Here is a 15736-nt window from a genome sequence, read left to right on the forward strand (position 1 = left end):
CCAGGCTCAAAGAACTAGGCTCGCACACCTCAAAAAGTGCCGTGACTGTGCAAGAGAAGGGAGAAATGAGGCACAATGCCAGTGTGTCCTGAGTTGCACCGGTGGAAAGTCTCCCTTTACCGGATGTTTACATATAAATTCAGCAGCTCTGGTTTTATCAATAAGAACAGTTTAATATCCTGTAATATATTTTGAAGATTCTGAGCATATGAGGGACAAGGCTCTAATTCTTCCTGACGATTCGAAAGATAAGGCTCAGCTTGTAGACATTGACAATGCAATATTATCTAAAGCCTGCTTACTTGCTGTCCACCTTGTTATTTTAAGAAGAATCTTTGGATAGCTACAGTCCCCACCACATGGAGCGATAGTTTTGTTTGCAAAAAAAACAACAACCATACCTTTCCAAAGCTGCCTTTTCCAATGGCTCTCAAAATTTCAAAATGGTCGAAGGTGACTGTAAAGAAGAAAAAAGGTTTTGAAAATAAAAGCCTCAGCTATTAAATATTTGAAATAACCAATTTCAGAATTATAATACAGCAGGGAGAACCATTTGTTCCTTAGTAGATGGGATTAAACATTATATACTTCACTATTGCTTGAAATAATATTGTTGTTCTACATTTTTCAATACTGATAAGATTCTATCTAATAGAATAAGTGCTCACTTTTTAAATGGAATCCTGTTTTATTACTATTTAAGGTAAGGGTAAACAGAATGTAAAGAGCCATTTCCCCCTCATATTTAGCTCTCTTTTCCCATACCCCTCTTCCCACATGTAGGAACACCAAATAACAGTTATCTTTTTGGATGAAGTTCTGCTGCAGTGGGATACTATAAACTTTCAAGTTACAAATGAATTTTCTTTAGATAAAATGGGAGAGGGAACATTTCCTGCAATATAAATTGCAGGAACAAACCACAGCAGAATCTGTAGATCATTTGGTTAAAAATTAGATTTTATTTTTTTTAAGGCAGAATAAATCTGGCAAGGCAGCCCAAGGTAAAGCATCTGTGCAAGCAAGATAATTCCAGGATTACATTTACATGCAAAATTGTGCTTCACCCTAAAATTTTAGTTTTTAGTTGTTGTTTTAAATCAACATAGAACAAATTAATGTAATAGCTTCAAAATCTGAACTTTTGCACCAGTACTTTTGTCTCCTGCTCTTGTGCTGTGCTCCCACAGTGCCACTGTAACATGGTTTAACCATTATGTCCTTGTGATATTACAAGGCTTTTTCTGCCCTATCCCAACTCATTTTAAGCAGCCATCGGATACCAATCCACCGTTCTTGAAACCTCATAAGTGGTTCTAGCAAGGCAGTACAGCTGCAGTTCCTAAATCACTATCTTTGAATTCTGCTCATACTAGCTCAAGTCCTCAGGTGGAGATCAGGCAGCACTAAAGCCACAGAACTATTAGTCAAGAAATGATAATAATGAGAGCAGTCCAGTTGTCATACCGGGCACAAACGTAATAGCACTTAAACCTCATTAGGGGGCTGATTGGAAGCACCAATTCAAGGCTGTGGATTACTAACAGCAGCAGCTTTAATGATTGTGACCCCAGAACTGTCAGGTACTGCCAAAGTGACAGAGCCTGAAATTACAACATTTGCCTCATTCATCCGTACATTTCCAACCAATTAAGAAGCGGAAGGAAATAAACCATGTGTATGACCTGCTTTTGCCCGAAACTCCCTCCTGCAACAAGGGACAATAGAGTTCAGAAAAGATGTCTGTAAAGAGTGGTGGTGAACAGAGGATACAGTGAACAGGACAGCTTATTCTAGCTAGTCAGCCAGTACAAAATATTCTAAACCATCTATGAACTGAATGGGGGGTGGGGGATATTTGTGAGGGAACCTGACAATGTATGTAGCTTTTGAGAACCAAGTTTGGAGTCATGGGAAAGAGCTAGGCTAAAGACCCAGATGACATGTGATTGCCTCTGTGTCCCTCTGTCTTTCTCTCTGTCTCTCTCTCAGCCACCCTAATTAACAGAACTGAAATGTCAAGCCTCCATTGTGATTCCTTGTGACCTGTAGGGAACCCACTGTCGTGATTTTGAATAGTAACCAGGAATCTTGACATGGAGGAGGAAGAACCAGGTGGATCAGGAATATCAGTGGATGTTCTGTTCAAGTCACAGGTTCTGACACCAATATGCAGCCTGTCAGCCAGAAGCCCCTTGAACAGAGTCTCCAAAAATGAAGTCACCCCTCCCTCCCACAATACAGCACCCTTTGAGCAAGATTCCCTGTGATACTGGCTTTCTTAACACCAAGGACCTCACAGTCACTGGGGGTGGCTCCCTAGTGCAGGTAACACACAAGTTTGGAGCTGACTGAGAGGTGAAGGAGTGCTAGACTCCAACCAGAGGAACACAGCCTTTAAGAATTCATGGCAACAGGCTTTAACGTGTTTATGAACTACCTGAGTATTTCTTATCTAAATGACAGATAGTATATACATTATTTCAATCATAATCATCATCTGGATGACCTCCAGACTTTGTTCTAGCAAGTTGTCTGCTATGAGCTATCCAAGGTCCTGCAATTTCAACATTACTCTGCCTGTCACCTACCTGACAAGCCATTCTCAAGCATAAATTGTACTACCTGGGCTCCAGCTTCATCAGGATAGGACATTCATATAGGAACCTGAGAATATAGCTTCTAGTTTTACTGGGTAAAATGTCTCTCTTATGCTTGGATTAGCCATTGCCTATTGCAGGACACATTTAGTAATGTCAGCCCCTCTGTTCACTAGTGAACATTGGGAGGAAATTGATTTAATTATCTCTGTACGCTTAATTCATCTTATAATGACAAAATCATCATGAACGACAGTTATGGCAAACAGACATTTTCTGAATTGCCCGGGAAGACAAGTGAAGTAACATTCTAGTCAATACAAATCAAAGGCTTGCAGGGTATGTTTTGTGATACTGGCATGCAAGACTTTCTCCTGAGCCTGCAAATGAGCAGCAAAACATTTTACATGTGGAGCAGCACAACCAAAGCTCCTCATTTGCTGATAAAAGAAAATAAGTCTTAGAAATAGCTCCCAACATGCTAATATCCATCAAGAAGTAATTATGTATGTTTAAATTGCCAAAAAATCCACACATATCCCTCAACACAGTATTAAAACATTATAGCTAGCCACTTAAAAAAATACTGCCCCATAATTCCATACATGGCCAATAAGAGGAAATTTGGATGGCTCTGAACAAGCTTTGTTAGAAGATAGAAATAGCCAGAACTAGGGTTCTTACAACTGATACACACAAAATAGTTCTCCTCCCTATTATATGAATCAGGGTTACCCAAATTCCCTAATTTACTATGTTCAGTATATAAATGTACCGGATTATTTGTTATTACCAGGGTGATGGAAAGAGAATTTGGAGACTGCCTCTAAGGGCATCACCTCTCAACTGTTCTTAAATTCCTCTATTCCAAAGCAATAAGGAAAGGAACAGAAGTTCTTTCCTATGCTCTAAATCAGGCATGGCCAAACTTGGCCTGCCAGATGTTTTGGGACTACAATTCCCATCATCCCTGACCACTGGTCCTGTTAGCTAAGGATGATGGGAGTTGTAGTCCCAAAACATCTGGAGGGCCAAGTTTGGCCATGCCTGCTCTAAACTGAAGACAGAAAACTCATACATGGTCCCTCCCTGCTTCAAATATCTTGATGAATCAATACCCTAAAACAGGTGTGGGCTCCAATTGTTGTCAGACCCCAGTTCCCATTATTTTTGGAGTTCAAGAGAGCTGGAGTTCAACTGCATCTGGAGGGCCACCAGTTCTCCATCCTTGTTCTACATCCTCTGAGAATACTTACATTCTCCCTTAATTTCTGTTGCTTGACGGCACAGGTTAGATGGTTAGACAAGAGTGGATGACAGAAAAACCAATAACTTGGGATTTGTTTCCTAGTGAAGTGGTTCAGTTTCACTAAGTGTATCTGATCTCTACAACTGCAGATGGAGGCCCATACAAATAAATGGTTCCTGGACAAAAAAAAAAATCCCTTCCACATATTAAACTATGCATGCAAAGGAGAAGGGTTCTATTTAGATTTCTATGTGGATGAATGCCTTTTTCTCATGGAGGAACTTCCCACCTGAAATCTGAAGTGGTACTGTCCACTGGTGTTCAGCTGGTGGGCTGCAACTCACTACTGAGTCGCAGCCTGATTCAAGTGGGTTGCAACAGCCGCATTAAAGGTAAAGGGTAAAGGGACCCCTGACCGTTAAGTCCAGTCGTGGACGACTCGGGGTTGCGGCGCTCATCTCGCTTTAGTGGCCGAGGTAGCTGCCATTTGTCCGCAGACAGCTTCCCGGTCATGTGGCCAGCATGACTAAGCCGCTTCTGGTGAACCAGAGCAGCGCATGGAAATGCCGTTTACCTTCCCGCCGGAGCGGTACCCATTTATCTACTTGCACTATGACGTGCTTTCAAACTGCTAGGTTGGCAGGAGCAGGGACCAAGCAATGGGAGCTCACCCCGTTGCGGGGATTCGAACCGCCAACCTTCTGATTGGCAAGCCCTAGGTAAGAATTATTTTAAGATACTGGTCCCACAAATGCATGCTTGGGTTCAAGGTGGGTTCCGGGTCAGAAAAGGTTGACGATTACTAGTATAACCTGGTGAGAACTAAGTCTCAGTTTCAAGGGCATGTGAAGGACAAGCAGATTAAATTGTGCAATAGGAGTTGGTGGTAGCATTATCTAAGTTTGTAGTATATGCATTGCTGGACAGAACAAGTGGCATGTAAACTTGCAGTCTAGTTTCACCAGACAAAACTGTTATCAGTTTTGACCTGCTGAAAACCATCAAGACAGGACTTTTTTGATGTTCTGTAGGTGAAGATAGTATTTACACTATATTGTGATTTCAGACTTATAGACTATTATAGACTTATAGACTATATGCCTGGTGCCAACAACTATGGATACTGAGGCCACTTTGCGTGCTAGTATCGTATGACACATCATTTATGTTTTTAACCTTTCTGTAAATCAGCAGCTGTGTCTTCTTTGAGTAAATATCAAGGAAAAATAATGCCATCATTGTTTTTCTACTTGTGGACAAGTAAAGCCCCTTGAGGTATCTGTTTCAAGGAAAGCAATTAAGCAATTAACCCAATAACTGGAACACCTAGAACAGTGTAAAATGTGAAATCTAATTCCTGTGCTGGGCCTAGAGATGTGGGGTAGAGCATTTTCCAAAACAGAAAATCTTCTGAAAACTTTTCGAGTGCTTAATTTTTCTATGGAAAATTCCACATTTCACATGTTCAATAATAGCAATGAATGGATGACTTCCAATTGCAAAGCAAGCTAACAGTTGCAAAGTTTTTACCTTTGTTTAGTAAGTACAGGTAAAATAAATATGCTAAATTACATCACTTTCTAGAGCATCTTGCATAGGATTGCACACGCACACCCATTCTTCCCCAGTTCAAGTAACCTCCTGTAACCTCCAGTACCAACTCAACTAGTTTGTCTACTGTTAGGCAGCGGAGAAGTCTGACACACCAGCAGAATCCTGATTGCCACCTGCAACTTCAGCAGCAAAAGTACAAATGTTCTGTATCACATGAATTTGTCTCTCAGTCATTTTCTTCAGGCTAGAATAACTTGGTGATCACTGCTACTTGTCTATCGGAATCTACACCAGTCCTGTAGCCAGTATACAGGTGGAAACCATCCAGGCAGATTCTAGTCCAGATGTAGCGTCCAAATATTAGTAATACATTTCAGAGCAGTAGGCTCATTGCATGTTCAGAACAAAGGCATTTGTGATGAGATTGAGCATCCAGGACAATTTCAGTTTCACATTTTTGTTTTCAAGCAAACAGAGCAACATGCACAAGCCTCTTGAGTGAAAATGGCCTTAGGTAGTAACCCTATAAACATTTCCTTGTGGAGTAAGTCTCACACTTGCTCTTACTTCCAAGTAAAAATGCATAGGATTGAACTATTAACAATGTAGCTACTACACATTAACTGCTGGGTACTAAGCCTTTATGAATCACTAGCTTAAGATGGAGCCAAGTTATTTTGGAAGTCTGGTCACAGATACACACACCCACACACACACACCAACAAAGCTGCTTCTAAACACTGGAAAATCTCTTCCAGTAGCACCTTAGAGACCAACTAAGTAACACGAAAGCTCATACCAAGAACAAACTTAGTTGGTCTCTAAGGTGCTACTGGAAGGAATTTTTTATTTTATTTTGTTTTGACTATGGCAGACCAACACGGCTACCTACCTGTAACTGGAACTGGAAAATCTAATAGCAAAGAATAATCCCAAATGCTGGCCTAGTCCCAGAGAAAATGAACCCCAATTTTTCCAGGTCTTTATCTTGATCTCACCACTGGAAGTCAAGAATGACCACAAATGGGATCACTGACTCCTTAAACTGCAAACAATAGGTTTCTGTGGCTAGATTGATATTGGGATAAGCAGATTAAAAGGGAAAGACCTCATAGGATCACAGTGTATTTTAAAGTTGCTCAAGGAAGCAGATTGAGAAAAGAAACAAAGGCATATTGATATCCAGCAATGACTATAATCACAAAAGGCAGGGATATAGATGGATAGGTCATAGTGATTAGGAAGTGACTGGCGTAATATAAAGCTGGTCCAATGAAGACACATTCTGGGAACAGTCAGGGAGACAGAGCACACCTCAGCAATTTTCTCTGCTTATTTGCAGAGCTGGCACTGGGAAGTTGCAAAAAGAATGAGCTGGGAAGCCTGCAGTTCAAATTTCAGCACCCCCAAAATTCTCTTGATGACTGTCAGCAAGGCATTAGTCCACATCTGCAATGCAGGGATAATAACCCTGGCCTGCCTTACATGGCTGTTGTAAGGATTACTGATATAGTTATATACATGGAGCCCTTAGTGGGGCCAAAAAATGGGATGAATATGTTTTTATTGTGTCTAAATAACTAATTAAAAACAGCATGTGGCATGCTTGAGTGAACCCTAATGGCCTTTCTCTTGAACCCTGCCGCAATACAGTGGTACCTTTGTTTATGAAATTTATCCGTTCCACAAGTCTGTTCTTAAACCAAAGCGTTCTTAAACCAAGGTGTGCTTAAACCAAGGTGTGCCCCCCCATAGCAGTAAACTCAATTTACAAATGGAACACACTCAACAGGAAGCGAAACATGTTCTGCTTCCAAGGCAAAGTTCACAAACCAAAACACCTACTTCCGGGTTTGCAGCGTTCTTAATCCAAGTCGTTCATAAACTAAGCTGTTCTTAAACCAAGGTACCACTGTATCACCCTTATACCATCTGCATGGTAAAACATAGTGGCACTTGGAGCCAGAGTATCCTTGCTTCAGGACACTCCACAACAACTAATTGCATTAAGACAACTTCTAGACACTCTGAGGCTTGGTGGCACCTCCATCCGTACTACTGCATCAACTGTTAGTTCCATCACCTAGTCCTTTCCTTGCTGCTGCAGTATCTCTGCCTGGACACCCTACGCCACTGTGTACCCACTTACGTATGCACTATGTGCCCACTTACACTCTACAACAGCACTTGCTTGCTCCTAGAGCTGACAACCATGGAATAGACCTTCCAGAGACAAACATAACCTTGGCTTTAGAAGCAAATGTCAGGCAGGTGCCTGACAAGACGGGGAACATACCAGCTTCCTGGAGATGTCCAATATTGCACAAAACTGGCCTTTAATAGCCTCTGGAAATCAGGTAATTGCCTCTGCTATAATTATTGTGAAAATGTATTTGAAGAGTTCAATTAATGGCAAAAAACATATATTGAAGAGCTTAACCTGTCAATAGTGAGATAAATTACTTTTGGCAAGTAATTAGAATCAGATGTTTCCCTATAAATTGCATTTCCTTAATAATGCTAGCCAGAAACCATGTGTGTGTGTATCACAGCTATACTCACAACTATGGGGCAAGTCCCCTTTGCCATTTTCAGCCCTGTATAAATTAGTTCTCTGTACATTTACCACGTAGCATCCTCATTTCCAATGGGACTTGAACATTAATGTACTTTGCAGCGGCTCTTGATCAAGTGATTGTGTCTTTTCTTACAAAATCTAAGAGGGTGTCAGGTTGTTGTTTTTTTCTTGCAATATGACCCCATCCTACAAATATTTTGCCAGTTTTAAGTTGCTTGGATCTGTATGGGAAAATCTACAGATCAGCATTTAGGATGAAAATGGTGGTGGTGGTGGTGATTTTAACAGTTTGGACAGCAGTAGGTCTAGAGCTGAGATGCAATTGTTCATTTTTTCTTCAACTTTCTTTTCTCACTGGACACTTCCAGAAATATGTTTATCATAGGGTGGCTGCTCCTCATGCATGCAGTTTTTTGCAGTGTCCACACAACATTTATAGCATCAAAATGCCAGCCCATATTCCCCCACCCCATTTAATCAGTATTTATCCTTTCCAGGAAAAATGCAGTAAGTTTAAACACACACACACACACACACACACACAAACCTATTGCCAACAACTTGCTTACAATATCTTATTGACACATTATATACCTTTAGATAATGTTGAGCACTCCTCTTGAACACTTTTGAATAACAATCTAGGAAACCTTCATGGAAGTTCACCAAATGTTGGATGAATCAGGACAAGCAAAAGACAGTACTTCTTCACACAACTATGAATTTCACTTCCCCACAGGTTAGTGATAGCCACCAACTTGGATGACCTTAAATGAGGATTAGACAAATTCATGAAGGATAAGGCTATCAGTGGGTACCAGTATCAACGGCTATGTTCTGCCACCACTGTTGAAGGCAGTATGCCTCTGAATGCCAGCTGCTGGGAATCACAAGAGGGGAGAGTGCTCTTTTGCTCAGGTTTTGCTTTTGGGTTTCGCACAGGCATCTGGCTGGCCATTGTAAGAATAGCCACTGGTTAAAACAGCAGGGCTCTGGTTTAAAATATTGAGCAGAGGTCAGATTATTTAAGCACTACAAATCTGTCCTCTTGAGTGGCCTTGGGCCAGTAATTTCCCCCTGTTTTGTGACAATGAAACAGAGCAACCCCGCTTAGCCTGCCCCAAGCAAGTTGAAGGAAATGGTGCTATTCCAATGCACCATTCTTTTGTTTACTTTTTAAAACCAATTGCATACTACCCTTCTTCTACTCTAATAACAATATAAAGGGAGTTAGACTGTAAGATAGAGGCAGGGCCAAGCTTCATGGATGAACAGGGATTTGAGCCCAGATCTTCCCATTCCTAGCCCAACACTCTGCTAAAATACTTAACAAGCTGATTGTGTCACAGATAACTCAGTTCTGCCTCCCCTCTCCCTATAAAGTCTCCCTCCCTTAAATAAATCCTAGCTATGCCCATGACTCAGTGACCATCTCCTAATATAGTGACAGAGTCCGTCTTGAAAAGTCGCTTGCTAAAATTCATTTGATCGTCGTTGTTTTTCTAGAGTTGGGCCAGGAGAGGAAAGGAGAGTTCAGAGGGGAGAAAGTGAGTTAATTAAATTGGAGGCTCTGCCCGAAATGTATTCTTTTGTTAGCTCCCACCCCCTAAAGAGGCATACCTTCAATGCACTGGTCCAAACGACATGAATAATGAATCCCTTGACACTGTAACCTGAACACCAGCAGTGACATAAGTGATAAATGTTTACTGATAATGACTTGCCATGCCAATATGCGGAAAGAAGAAAAGGTGCTGGCGAATTCAACAGAAGCATCTTTTACTAGGACATTGTTATTGTTTTGCTACCCGAACCTGATGTGTTCCTTGTTGCTTTAAGGCTAAGCTAACAGCCAAAGGAAAAACAGGACTTGGAAAATCAGTGTTGCAGCAAAAAATGCTGTCAGCAAATGTGCCAATCAACACGCCACTTCTGTGCTCCTTGTTTTCCTAACTGGAAATGAGTATAAAACAGTTGTTATATTAGATTAAAGGGTGTTTGTCAGTACACCTTTCACCCACAAGCCCAAAGTACACAGAATCACAGAGCACTAGCAACATTACTTACCCTAAGTGAATTAATTCCTAAACTTCACTGCCTAAACGACAGATGGACAGCTACTGCAAGGACAAGTGGCAGAATCACCTTGGGACAGAAGCAAGAGGGCTTGTGCCGTATACCAAGCCCTGATGGCTGCATTTTACTGTAATGCATCCAAGGGTGGCATTCTCTAATACTTTGGGATTATGACCAAAAGGGTGGCTATGAGTCAGTATCTCTTGGTTGAAATTATTATTGTTGTTGTTGTTACTACTCTGCCTTTTTCCTTTTGAGTCTGATGAGACTCAAGGCAGCTTACAGATAAGAACAAGAACCGCAAAAAACATATAAAAAGCAATTATTTAAATATAATTAAGCATTAATAGAATCAAAACTATATACATATATAAAATCTGTTTAAAAGATATCCGTAATTACAATAAAAACAGCATGGCACCAACCCTTTAATTAAAAGGAATCAATCCCTCAAGTCAATTCATCTGCTAGTAGAGGGACAACCAGGAATGAGCCAGTCTAACTTTTCTAGGGAGTTCCAAAGTCTGGGAGCAGCCACTGAGAAGTCCCTTTCCTGCATCTCCAGCAATCATGCTTGTGAGGGTAGGGGGACCTGGAGAAGCAGCTCCCCTGAAGATCTCAAAACCCAAGCAGGTTCGCATATAGTCAAAACACATTGGGTTCAATGGCACGTAGGATTGCCAAAGTCTTTTTTCCTGGATGCCCACCCCTATTATTATTATTATTATTATTATTATTATTATTATTAATATGCCAAGTGCATAAATCTGAATGAGCACAAGTTAAATATGCATAAGTTGTGAGCTATCTGTACTTCAGAATGAAATGAGAACAAAGAGAAGGCTCATGCTCTGATGAAAGCTGCAAGCTGCAGGTAGAGGAGACACAAGGTTTTGGTCCAAACCAGAACTAAATGCAGGCTGAAAAGGAGGAAGCTTGAAGGGGAAAAGATGGGAATAAACAGGGAAGGGTAAATAGGATACGGTGAAGCTTGTTGCAGAATGATCCAAACACAAGTTTTGGGATGGTGATGAGTCAGGGGAAGAGGGGAGGCTCAATTAATCCATTTTCAGACTGGAGTTTGTGGCTCTATTCAGTATTTACGGTAGTTTCTGCACACATTTCCGGGAATAAACACCCATGATGAAGCAGCCCCTTTTATTGATCAGGAAGCAACCGCTTTCAGGCATCATAAAGATGCTGTTTATCAGTAGAAGTGCTAACTGGGGTCTGTTTTATGATTCCTTGAAGAACCGTAAAGACAGCCGTGAGGCTTCAAAAGCTGGCCCCTTTAATGGGAAAAGACCTCTCCTGTAAGATTGATTGTGTCCAGGCAGCAGATTAATCTTTAATACTGTTGCTGCATGGGTCACAGATCACAAAAGGCATAATGTGGTTGCTTAAATGTGAAATATTTTAAAGGAAGATCATCTTACCCTCACAAGATTGCTGCCTCGCCTAACATTATGGATTTCCCTCATTGTTTCACACTTCCCTACAATGTAATGGATGGGAGCACTACCCAGTATTGCTGAGAAGTTTCCAGCTTCTTAAGGCTTTTGTTTTAAGCAGAAGAAGATAGTCTGTATCCAAGTTACATGCTTGAAGAAAAGACTTGAGAAGCCCTGCAGCTGGCAGATTTATCAACAAAAGTTTCTCACCATCAAAGGACTAGCATACTGTGCAAGGACCCTTAACTGGGGGCTGCAGAAGCCAAGCCCAAACACCTTAACACTGCACCACAGTGGCAATTTGGAGGTGGAAGGAACTCCTGGTCTGGTCTCTGCATTGCAGCACCATCACACACAGGCATTTGGAGAGCATTGATGGCTGGCCTTTGGGTGTCTACTAGGGTTCATATTGTCTAGACAGGGTGTGCTGTATGATACAACTTTTTCTTTGGATGAACATGCAGTTGTTTAGAGTGAGGTGCTGGTAACACCAAGGTCATGGGTTTGATCCCCTTATGGGTCCATATTCCTGCTTTGCTGGGGGTTGGACTAGATCAGGGGTCAGCAAACGTTTTCAGCAGGGGGCCGGTCCACTGTCCCTCAGACCTTGTGGGGGGCCAGACTATATTTTTTTTTGGGGGGGGGGAATGAACAAATTCCTATGCCCCACAAATAACCCAGAGATGCATTTTAAATAAAAGCACACATTCTACTCATGTAAAAACACCAGGCAGGACCCACAAATAACCCAGAGATGCATTTGAAATAAAAGGACACATTCTATTCATGTAAAAACACGCTGATTCCAGGACCATCCGCGGGCCGGATTTAGAAGGTGATTGGGCCGCATCCGGCCCCCGGGCCTTAGTTTGGGGACCCCTGGACTAGATGATCCTCAGGGTCGATTCCAACTCTATGATTCTATGATATTTTATATTTGTATTGTTTCACTCATTTTTAAAAAATGTATTTTGCATTTTACTATTTCTGAGTGCCAACTCTGGGTATATGAAGTGGTATATAAATACTACAAACAAAACTAAGCTAATCTATAGGGTGGTACAGCAGCTTTCAACCCAGTGGGATTCAAGTGAAACAAAGATCTACAGTGTCCCAATAAGGCTCTGTAATGCTATCTACTCTGGCCTGGTTTCCTGAGTCTGAGTGACACTGAAGACTGCCTATCCTTGCCTGACTGCTTGTTGAAGCATTTGCTTGCCTCCAGTCCACCAATCCTAACACTCTGGAGTCTATTTTTCGCAGAGCTTAAAGCAGTGTGAATGGGGGAATACCTGCTCATGGTGTGCCTGCTCATCCCACTTCTGCCTCTTTTAAAAAGGCTGTGCAGGGTTTTTCTTGAATCTTTGCTTTGCCAGAACATAGGTAGCTCCCTTATAAGGAGTCAAGACTATTGGTCCATCTAACTCAATATTGTCTACTCTGGGTGACAGTGGCTCTCTAGGGTTTCAGGCAGGGGGACATCTTCCTATGTGAGATGCTGGGAATTGAAAATGGGACCTGCTGCATGCAAGGCAGACGCGCTACCAATCAGCTAAGATCCCCTAAATTCCTGCACAACATATTGACCAGTATAAAATAAATATTTGTATGCCATGAGAAGTGGTGCCGACACCCACATCAAACCACTTTCAACTGTTTTTAATGTGGATTCTTCCCATACTTTTTCAGCATGCCTCATCAGTTACTAGTGTTTATGCACACAGACACCCTATAAGTCTATGGGTACCATGTCTGACTTAAGACAGAGAGGGTGTACTGTAAGACTACAAAATTTCCTCCTCAGGTTTCCCACTCTCAGAAAAGTGCAAAACAAAAACAAAAACATCTATCAATACTGCTGAGACTGCACCAGAGACTGCTTTACAACAGATGCCAATACAAAATGCTTGCATGCACAAGAATATAATTTGCAGTTCCCAGGATAATTTCAGGGTGGCATTGCTCCATCATAGTTTTCAATTACTTTAATGCATGCATACACAAAACCAAAAAACCCAAACAATAGCACTATTAATTTTGAAACAAAGCCCACAGTCACTCTAGCCAAATATGGAGGGTTTTGTTGTCCACGCACTTACTCAGCATTTAACACAGGGTCCAGCAGTACGGCATGCAGTAATGGAAATTATGACATTCAGAGGGCATCACCATAAATTTCCTAAGTACACAATCAACCTAATCATCAAATAATTTGTGCCAGCAGCTGGATGCTTGAAACATCCATGCTTGCGGGTGCACCGAGGATCAGAATTATTTTTTTAAAAAAATGAATGAAATTTGGTCTTAGGTTCATGGAGAGGAAATTGGCTGCAATGATTATTACAGAATCAGAACAAAATGATTTGGGAGATTAGAGAAGAATACACTACTGGGACAAATTGCTGTACTTTCAGAAGGAACAGCATTTAAGTGCACTGCGGGCACCATAAGAAGGACTTTGGTTTCTTTTTTTCCTGGCTAGAGAAGATGGGTCCTTTGATCTACACTTTCCTTGCTCTTCTGCTTCACTCCATACATTATACGTATATACACAGTACACACACTCTTGAGCCAGGCAAGACACCATAAAATTAGTATCTTTACCTGTGACAAATTTCAAACACAGATATTACTTCCAAATTAGCATGTGCCTTCATAAATGTTGATGTGTGTATTTTGCCCTATGCACACAGTGTAGGTGCTGATCACCAACCAGGGCTTTCTGGCATGAAGGTGTCCAGCAAAACACATGTTTGGCATTAATCACATATGACAATGCACACACAGAAGCACACAGTTTCCTATGCCAAAGTTATACCAATACCATTTCCCATATTGTGAAGCAGCCCCCGGTTCCCTGCTTGTGTGTGTGTGTGTGTGTGTGTGTGTGTGTGTGTGTTTCATCCTCAAATGCCTTGGCCATCACAGGCAACTCCAACCTTGCATCTGGTGATCACAAAATGACATTATGAAACAATTCCATCTGTGGTTAATTTCTCAGGCCAAAGATGCCAGGGCTTCCTTAGAATAACTTTTCCTCAATACCAGAAGTATGCGTGTTGGCCATGTAGCAAAACCAATCTGAGCATGGTTAAAGGCACTCAGTTATTACCTCACATGTTCCAGGGCTAAACCCTCAAGATAAGAACTGGCTCTAATCTGTGGTGAACTTCAACTCAGATTAAGTCCTGGGATTCCATGAGGACATGGACTGACCAGAGGCACAAAGGAGTCTTTGGCCTAAAGGCAGCCCAATTATCCAGTAAAGTGAGGGAGCAAGTTTTGGAACAGAGCCTCAGCTACTTGGGGGCCCTGCAGGATGCAAAACCCCAAACTGAAGTATAGGACAGCATGATAAGTGCTACTTTGCAGAACACTGTGCCAAAGTGGATCCAGTTCATTGCCCTGACCTTTCAGTCGCATCTCATTTCATGAGTTGCTACAAATGTGCCTGTGCGAGCTGCACTCGGGCATCTTAGGTGAGCACAGCTTGCCTGGGTTGTGCAAGCTCTCCCCTAAGCATCGCTACCCTTTAAATCAGGCAGAGGGAAAACCTGCTGTGTCAGCTGTGACTTTGTTGTGAAGAGTGACCAGCTCCAAAGCTGTTGGCAGAAGGAGGGGTCTTGTAGCGCCAGAACTTGTACTGAAAAAAAGCATTGCTCAACAAAGACAGTTTAAAGGCCTCTTTTTTCCAAGGGGCAGGTCCCAGACATTTGGCACAAGAAAAACAACAACGTTCTGCAACCCCACTGTATAACTTATGATTATAAATATATATTTATAATTCCAAAATATATAGGAGCCATGCAAAAGTAAAAAAGCCCTGGAATAAGAAACTACTACTTGTTTTTTGTACCCCGCCCATCTGTCTGGGTTGTCCCAGCTACTCTGGGTGGCTTCCAACAGAATATACAAAAACACAACAGAACATCACACATTAAAAGCTTCTCAATACATGGCTGCCTTCAAATGTCTGTATAATGTTTATCCCTTTGACATCTGACAGGAGGGCATTCTACAGGATGGGCACCACTACTGAGAAGGCCCTTGCTCTGGATGGCTTTTCATCAGACTTACCAGCTTCTGATTAATCTACCTGTGGCACCTGCTGCACAAATCACACTCTCCATTGTCTCTTCACTCTACTCCTGCATTGCACCGGGTTGGACTAGATAATCCTCGGGGTTCCTTCCAACTCTACAAATCTATGATTTGACAATTCTATACT

The 15736-nt window shown here is 41.7% G+C and overlaps 1 protein-coding gene across 1 annotated transcript in view; it reads right to left on the bottom strand.

The window, feature by feature from the left end:
- The window catches only part of STK32A (serine/threonine kinase 32A), a 77024-nt gene that overhangs the window by 51161 nt on the left and 10127 nt on the right, over positions 1-15736 (bottom strand). The window contains exon 3 of the mRNA XM_033139985.1: positions 402-457. Coding sequence (XP_032995876.1) covers positions 402-457 — 56 coding nt within the window. The remainder of the gene's footprint in view (positions 1-401; positions 458-15736) is intronic.

The sequence above is a fragment of the Lacerta agilis genome, chromosome 2, assembly GCF_009819535.1.
Source record: "Lacerta agilis isolate rLacAgi1 chromosome 2, rLacAgi1.pri, whole genome shotgun sequence".
In the NCBI taxonomy this organism is placed as follows: domain Eukaryota; kingdom Metazoa; phylum Chordata; class Lepidosauria; order Squamata; family Lacertidae; genus Lacerta; species Lacerta agilis.